Source organism: Oryx dammah, unplaced genomic scaffold, assembly GCF_014754425.2.
Source record: "Oryx dammah isolate SB20612 unplaced genomic scaffold, SCBI_Odam_1.1 HiC_scaffold_1, whole genome shotgun sequence".
NCBI lineage: Eukaryota > Metazoa > Chordata > Mammalia > Artiodactyla > Bovidae > Oryx > Oryx dammah.
Window position 1 is genome coordinate 56,773,783 of NW_024070185.1, and position 8,690 is coordinate 56,782,472.

The window sequence follows — 8,690 nt, forward strand, 5'->3', positions numbered from 1 at the left end:
CTCTCTCTCTCTCTCTCTCTCTCTCTCTCTCTCTCTCTCTCTCTCTCCTCTCTCTCCTCTCTCTCCTCTCTCTCTACTTCAAGCACCAAGACATATTCATGGAACAATCCTATGGCACATTTCTTACTACAGCATTCACCAGTTCCATTATCGAACACTATTTTTGAAGTTATAAATGCTTAATCTTGTCAAATCAGCCAACCTCCCAAACCAGCTGTCTAAAATTTAATTAAAGACCATCACACCAAATACTCTGCATTAAATGTACTAGTCCTAAGAATTTCAATTTTTAAAAATCTGAAGCAACAGCTAAGTACCAGGGAAGGCAAAGGTGGCGGACAGGGGGCATAGGACATGACTGAGTCAATCAAGGCTTATTGAGAGCCCAGTCAGTCTCTTAGTTTCCTCAAATTTAATCCAAGCCTGGAGACCACAAAAGTTTAATAATAGAAAAGTCGAAGACTCAGATCTAGGGAAACTCAAAATGGTTCCAGGAGCCAGTAACTGAATATATCTTTAGTGAAACTACCACACAAGATATTTATTTAAATATTTGCTAAAGGAACAGCTTTTCCTTTCTGTGTTTCTTAATAAACACTATTTGAAGGGACCTCTGAAGCCTCTGGACAGACTCTCTTCAGCTGACATATATGCAGAACTGGGTCTGAAGCCCGGTGGAGGATGCTCCTTGCTCTGAAGGAGTGAGTCCCCTCTGCAGGGCAGAGCTCTACGTCAGAGTCTGTCTAGTCTCATCACCCTCTTCTCAGAGCAGGAAATCAGGGTCCAGGCAACTTGTTATGACCCTCCCTCTCACCAACAGGGTCCCTAATAAGTGACTTCAGTCAGCTCTATCTTACACCAAGATAGATCCCACACATCACTGGGACATTCCACCTCACCCTGCCCTCTGGAGATGCAGAGCAAAGGGGAAGGGAGGGCGGCTCTCTGACCCCACATGTGCCTCCCTGGCCTCACCTCACCCTATTCCCAACCCTGTTAGATTCTGCCTCTACATAAAATGCTGGCATTTTGATTTCAAACTTTAAAAATATTTAAAAAGCTTGATGGTTGGCATCATCGACTCAAGGGGCATGAGTCTGAGCAAACTCTGGGAGACAGTGAAGGACAGGAAAGCCTGGCGTGCTGCAGTCCACAGGGCTGCAAAGAGTGGGACACAACTGAGTGACTGAACAACAATTAGGCTTTCTGACACCGCCCTTAAACTCTGTGCCCATGGCAAATGCCTCACTCGCCTACCCTAGTCATGACCCTGGAAAGAAACCCACAACGAGCCCAGCTGTGGAAGGGGTCAGGAGGGTGCTATGTAAGGAGCGAAGGATATAAACAAACAAACAAAAAAAACAAAGGCTAATCTTGCACCTCGGAATCTAGGTTCTACACACAGGGAGCTTTATCTCTTAACTCCTACTTGTAAAGGACAGGCCTGGCTAATGAAATGAAGTGAGGGACCACTCCAACCTTGATGACAGCTATCTTCTTTGTATTACAAGATGGAGCTTTAACTCCAAGTGCCTATACTCCAGCTGATCAGTTCCATTCGGAGATGCTGACTTAGAAAAAAAAAAAAGATCTCAAAATGAGAAACTGTAGACTGAAAACCCACATGATTTAAAAGCAGGAAGAAAGGTAAAGCGTACCGACAAAATAATAAGGGTCACATCTAAGGAATTAACCCACGAGTGAACCCCTAACAGTTCCACCACAACACTTTTAAAACACTACTGAAGAACATTTCTTTCTAGAGAGGAACTTTAAAGCACTTACCAAAACTGTGAAAGCAGTTTTAACTCCAAAATTTATATGGTCTGAGACACTGTGCTTGCTGAATTATCACAGAGTTTTGAAATGTTCGGCTCTCATCTTTTTTTTTTTCTTCCTTCTCCTCTCCTTCCCCACCCCACAATCAAGACTGCAGAAAACTTTCCTACCAGTCCTTTCATTTATTTTTAAATTCTTCCACCACCCTGGAGAGCCCTAAGCACTGCCTGCTCTTCAAAAGAATACAGGCACAGAGAGGCAAAGTAATCAATCAAACTCACTGCATTGCTGGGTTTCAACTAGGAATCCTGATAACGCGTTTCATGTTTTTTTTTTTTTTTTTTGGTTCTTAGGCCTATTTTAACCTGTGGACAGTATTGCTCAGTTACAACTTTCTACTTGCCCACAGCTGTGGCCCCCACCCACCAGTCAGTACTGCTGATTTTCCTAATTTCTACAATATGTGCCTTGCCCCAAGCCGTCTTGCAAATGATGAAATTGGTCAAAACAGATAAAGATCGAACATAGGCACGCAGCAGAGTAGATGTAGGTTGCTAAGCACAGGCTCAAGTGTGATTCCACTACTGGTCTCATCCTCCAAAGGCAGCTGGGTTGGGGGAGACAGGGAAGAAGCACCGAATGGGGAACCAGGTGACCCAAACTCAAGTTTCAGTAGACTCTTGGCCCTGACAAGTTGCAGACTCTGAGCATTTGCCCCCACATGACAAGGCAGAGCACACCACCTACCTAACACCTACTCAATCTGCTTCACAGGACAAAGCCAATTTGTTTTTGAAAACTAAGTGCTGTACAAATTCATGCCACTAATGACAACTTATGGCACGGCTTTATCAGTGTGCTGAACAGGTACACAAGTGGGATAAATAAGCCCTAAGTAAGGATTTACAGTGCATCTTGTTCCCCAAAATATAAATAAAACAATATCATGCCACATGACAGGAAAGAAAAAAAAAAGTTTATCAAGCTACCAAACACACTAGGCACAGTCCTGTGCTCAAAAACAGCTAGACTCACGTTAACCTATTTTTTCATGCACTCGAACACTGGTGGTATCAGAATTGCTCCAACTTTCATGAAAAGTCCCCACCTTCCTGTATAGAGAGATATCTAGAGTTGACATGACCTACCTGAAAAGAGACAGACAGGTGGGAAGCTATAAAAAGCACAAAGGAAAAAAATTTTGTCTTCATGCTACAATTAGAGATTTAAATATCCATGACCACCCCGATTTCATTGACTTTTGGTAACCGGCCACAGATGGCAGCAGAGAAAGTAAGGGGAAGGCTTATCAGGAAGTGTTGACGCAACATAAACACGGACTGCAGGCACCAAACCAGCTAAGGAAACCACAATTACACCATTCTTGATCTGGATGTACTTCCACATTCAAACTTCCAGACGGAAAAGGTGGTGGTGAGATTTGACACTGAAATCTCTCAAACTCACCCCTCAACAAAACCGCTGAAAGGTGGGGAGGAGAGCGGTCGTCACACTGGAGACAAATCTTAACAACATTAAAGCACTCTCCATGGAAAGTTTCCCCATCACTACCTTTTTTTTTTCCAGTAACAAAGATGTTGTCAGAAATGACAATTTTTTGTGTCCCCTGATGATGCCTTGCTAGCATTTGGTTATAAGCCATAAAGCAGGACTAATTTCAGCCTGTCAGGAGTCTTGCTAATGCCCAGTTTCCCCCTAGAGAGAATTCCTGTCAAATCTAATGAGAGCTCCAAAGGCCCTCTCTACAATATAATGAGCACTTAGGCCATGCTGGTGATCAGGCGGCAAAAAGCATCAATTTGAGCCTGGCTACACCCTGGGGGCCAGACGTCACCAGTTTTAATAAGAATTATGATTACTAGCTGCACCAAATGCCTCCTCAGAACTTATTATTAATGTGTGACATTCAGAAGGATGTTTTTCAAATGTAAGGCCACTTTAAACTGAATTACAGCACGGCTTTGCATACTACTCTAGTTAAGGGTCTGTCAGCATTTACAATACAAACCAAATTTCAGGGGGCTTAATATCCAACTATGGAGAACACAACATCTCTCAGCTTTTCACATTTTCAAATTACTGAGCCAATTATACACAGCATATTATTAACGCACACTGGCTCATGAACAGACAATATATACCCACAAATGCCCAATGGAGTCCAGAAACTCATTAGAAAACTATTTTCACACCATGGGGCTCCTGATCCTCCTTCTCTCTTCATCCTTTTGATAGAGGTCCTCCACCAAGTAACCTACAGGAACCCAGGAGAATTTCGCACCTCCTGTAGCTCCCCCAATAAATCCAGCGCCAATACACATCACACAGAGGTGGCGTTCCCCTGTACGGAGTCAGTGAGGTTATTACATCCTTTGAGTTATGAGTTTAAGAGAAAGCTCAATCTCCTCCTTACTCTTCCAGAAAATTTGTTGGGGGAAAAAAATGTGCCTTTAGGGTAACTTTAAAAAAACAAAGTGGCACATTAGAACTCCTCCACCAAGTTTATTTGCATAATTCATTTAAATGACCATATATCTTTTAGTATAATTACTATCAACAAGTTACAATTGCCTCAATCAGGCTCCGGCCCCTTTAAACACACAGAAACAAAGACACAAACCCAACAGAAACTAGGCTACCAACTTTGCAAATCAGAATAGAACTGGCATTTTTAAAGGCCCATTACATTGCTAATGAAAAGCCTTGAACTTAACCATCTCCTTCCAAACACATATCTAAGAACAGATCTAAGGTACACGATGATAACATAACATCATGAAATCTATGATGAATTAAAAATCAAAGAGTGCAGAGTTACAAAAGCAGAATTCAACTCTGAAACACACTTGCTTAATGAAAGTCTTTGAATATAAGTAAGATCTGAAGGCTGAACTAATCAATTTCTCCACTGTGCCCCAGCCGGTCAGCCATGCTCTTTAATTTAATGAAACAAGGGTTTGAGATGAAATAGCACATATACATCAAGTAAGAATTGTATTGTTGCACTTTGAAATGTGTCCAACTGTGCAACTTCATCTGATGATAATTTTTTAAGAGGCAATCGATTTCTAAAAGACTTATTGTACCAGAGTCTTGATGAAAAAGTGAATGTCAGCATATCTCCAGAATACTTACACCCTGCCATTAATGCTTTCTTTGGCAGACAATGACTACTCAATTGAGAGTCCTTTGGGCTGAGCAATCATTTAGCTTTTCTTCTCTTATGAGGTCCTTAGTGCCTTGTTCCAGCTCAATACTCTTTTTATACACCATTATTGTAGCCATAAGTGTGAATTTTATGGGAACTTGCAAACTCATAGTCATAGCTTGAGCTTTCCAGTCACTAATCTTTTCATGCTTTTAAAACCACTAGGACTGAAGCAACTCACAACATACGCTGTGGTCATAAAAGGATGCTTTTTTCACCTCCAAACCTGTATCAACTGAGACATTTATTAAAAAGTTGTTTGCAAATATGCCGCTAATCCTGAGTGTCGCTTTATGTAGCCCCCAAAACTCCGTAGTTTGTCTTATACCTTGTTTAACCTGAGTAAAGAAACTCCTGATTACCTGTCTTTCCCCTAAAGGGCCACACTTCTTTCCAAATCAGCACAAAAACGTTAGCTATTCTGAACTTCAAAACTTGACAGGATATCCAGGTCTTCCAAGAGGAGAATAAATGTATCCAGGCAGTAAAGTCAAGTCAAAGCCTCGATTCCAATCTGCCTATAAACAGGCTAGTTTACACTTTCAAAGCACCTCTCACCTAGTAACTTAAAACATTCTGTAACTGTCAAGAACCAGCTCTTGCTGCAGAACACTAACCCCCAATTCCCAGGAAGGGAAACCAAGGCTGAAATATGGCATGCAGATACCTCCTACTACAGAGGACAAAGCCAGTACTACAGAATCATGATTTTATTTCTCATTTCAACTTGAGACTTCACTAAAGCTTACCTGTTTATGCATTTCTATGTTTAATCCATATGACATTTCATAATACTGTAAAAAGAAAAAAGAACCAAGTATTTCATTAACTCATGTTCTGTAATGCCGAGAACACATATTTGTTACTATTACATGACAAGGGAAAAAACCTAATCTTTGATACCTACCATCACATAGTGCCTCTGCATTTCTGTCTTTTCACTTGCCAGTTTCTCACATTCCAATTTAAGGCTACGAAAACAAAACAGGCAACTTAATGTAAACATTATGTCACTTGTTTTAACATCTGCCTCACATATTTGCACTTCAAGTAAAAACACAGACCAATTTGGAAAAGCCATAAACTATCTAGGTAAACACCCAAAAGCTTTGTCTTTGCATTAAATGGGGAAAAGGAATAAGAGGAATAGTGCAAGGTATCCCCTTAAAAACTAAGCTTTTCCTTCTTCGTGCATACCTGGTCTGATGCCAAGACCAAAAAATCTGTCAAAACCTCTGATCTACTCAGAAGACTGAATTCTCCTCATGGTCATCTATTCACTCCTACTTGCTTCACTGCATCAAAGTTTGCTTCCCTGGACTTAATCAAAATCTGGCCTTTGTATAACCTTCAGTCTCAGGCATAGGCTGTGTCACCTCTGCCAACTCAAACAGTCTCCTGGTTTGAAAACTGTACCTGTAAAGTTACTTCTACAATTGTTGGTCCCTTTTAATACCTTTATTTTTTAATTCACTGCCAAAATATGTCATATAGCTTCTGCAATTAAAGTGGGCTGACGTCCTCCCTTCCTGGCAAATATGGTGTGGGCAGGGATGCTTCAAGCTCTAGAGATTATTATCTTTAAGTAGACAAAGGTCAATAATCAGAAAGCCTCTGACAAAAATAAGAAAGTTCACACCCAAGCAGCTGTGTGCTTTCTCGGGGGCATGATAAAAACAAAACCTGTCATTACAGTTATTTCTTAGCTCTAATCAGCCAAGATTTCATAGAAACAGGGGAAAAAACTAACATTTCTAGAAAATTTACTATGGACAGGGTGCTTTACAAATAGCTTTCTTTTAGAAATTTTCTGAAGCAGCTTTCATTAGATGAAGGGACTAAAGGTGAGATGACTACAAATGTGACTCCAATCCCTTACCCTACCCAAACCAACCCAGAATGAAGCCAAAGCAGGTGAGCTGTCCCCTAAACACATCCACAGCACCCCCACTAAGGATGGGCACAGCTAAAAGCATCTACCCTCCCATAATGGACTTTGCCTCAAAGAACCCATTCTAGTATGGCAAACAGCGATTTCAACACTGGCTTTGCCTCTCTGAACCTGCACTCCTGAGCTGGGGCATCGACTGAACCAAGCTCAGCCTGTTGCAAAATAAATAAATGAAGTGCAAATATTGACAGTTCTCATGCAACTCCTAAATACACGAAAAAAAGGTTCCTTGGAACAGCAGCAAACGGGCAAAGGGGAAACAATGGGAGGAGGAGGAGACAAGAGAAGAGGCGGCCCGGGAAGAGCAGGGGAAAGGGGTAACGTGAATGACAGGTCTTAACTGCGACTCCACGCGCCACCGCCTGGACGCAAGTACTAAGTACAGCTGCCGCCGCCACCAGGATGGGCGACCCCGGGGCACAGCGCTGCCCGGGCGACCACTCACCGGGCGCGGCCCGACACGCACCTGTGATACTGCGCCTGCAGGAACTGAAATTCCTCTTTAATCCGGTCCAGGGACTCCGGGATAGTGAACTTGAAGGGCTGGCCTGCAGCCTGGTGCGGCGTCTAAGGGCGACCAGCGAGGGGGACCGAGCGACGGGGATGCGGGCGGTTGGATAAAGCAGTCGGAGTATCAAAGAGTGGGTGGGACATAAACAAAAAATAAAGTTAGAAGTGGAGCCAAACCGAGTCCAGAACTCCAATTTGCGCTTCACTTGGGGAGAGGGAAGGTGGACCTTCCCAGATCCGAAGCTCCTCAAATGACGCTCGCAGCCTCTTCCAGCCTCCAGGACGGGACGCGGTAAGTGCGCCTGGGTCACCTAGTTGAAGGGCCAAGGGTCCCCGGTGGCGGCCGTGGAGGGCCTGGCCACATTGTCGTCGACGACGACGCTCCCTCCCTCACGGGGCGATAATGACTCCGGGGACCAGAGGAGGAAACTCCCTGATGTTCCCCGTCCCCAGAGTCGCCGGGGCCACCTCCAGGCGCGCCGGAACCGGGGCCTCATTGACATGTAAATAGGCGAGACGAGAAACAATGCGGGGGGCGCACTACCCGCCTGGGGAAGGGAGAGGATGCGGCCTCGGGAGAAACCCCAGTCTCCCCAAGCGCCCCGCCCGCCCAGTCTAGACGTCAAGTAGGAGGGAGCCTAGAGCAAAGGGGGAGAATTGAGAGTTTCAGCCCCCTTCCCACACTGGAGGAGAGGGCCCGGGACCTCCCAAGTCTTGTACCCTTGGCGGCCAGGGGGCTCGGTCAGATTGTAGCAGCCACTCCTCTCCTCACCGCACCGACTACCACTCCGCCACCTCCCTGCCCCCCACTCCGCCACCACCGCGTCTCACCGGGTGCCTGCTCTGCGGGAACATCGCTCTGGCGGCGGCCGCGGCTCTGTTCCCGGGCAACTCAATTCTCCGCTCAATTTCCAACTTTAATCCCGCCGAGGAAAATTAAGCCGGGAAGCCAGGCAGAAGCGGGCAGCGCGCTGGCCACGCACGCAGGCGCGCTCGGCGGGACGCACAGACCACTCTGCTCCCGCCCGTGCGGACTCCCGCGCTCAGGGCCACATCAGAGGGCAGCCCGGGCCCGGCCGCACCAAGAACCTGCGGGACGCCGCTGGTGCTCGTGAGGAGGGCGCGGGGGCTGCGCTTCCACCCGCGGGCCTCGGCGGCCCGGGCTGAGATGCTGAGCGCGGTGACTCGGTGCTCCCCTCGGCGATCCGCGTGCGCCGCAGC

The 8,690-nt window shown here is 45.3% G+C and overlaps 1 protein-coding gene across 2 annotated transcripts in view; it reads right to left on the reverse strand.

Annotated features, from left to right (window-relative positions):
• Positions 1–8,383, reverse strand: part of LOC120876872 (transducin-like enhancer protein 1) — a 91,610-nt gene extending 83,227 nt beyond the window's left edge. For both annotated transcript variants that reach the window (XM_040259118.1, XM_040259035.1), the window contains exons 1-4: positions 8,301–8,383; positions 7,426–7,526; positions 5,916–5,979; positions 5,758–5,802 (exon numbers count right to left, since the gene is read on the reverse strand). In XM_040259118.1, the coding sequence (XP_040115052.1) occupies positions 5,758–5,802; positions 5,916–5,979; positions 7,426–7,526; positions 8,301–8,324 (234 nt within the window). In that variant the 5' untranslated portion in view covers positions 8,325–8,383. The remainder of the gene's footprint in view (positions 1–5,757; positions 5,803–5,915; positions 5,980–7,425; positions 7,527–8,300) is intronic.
• Between the last annotated feature and the right edge of the window lie 307 nt (positions 8,384–8,690).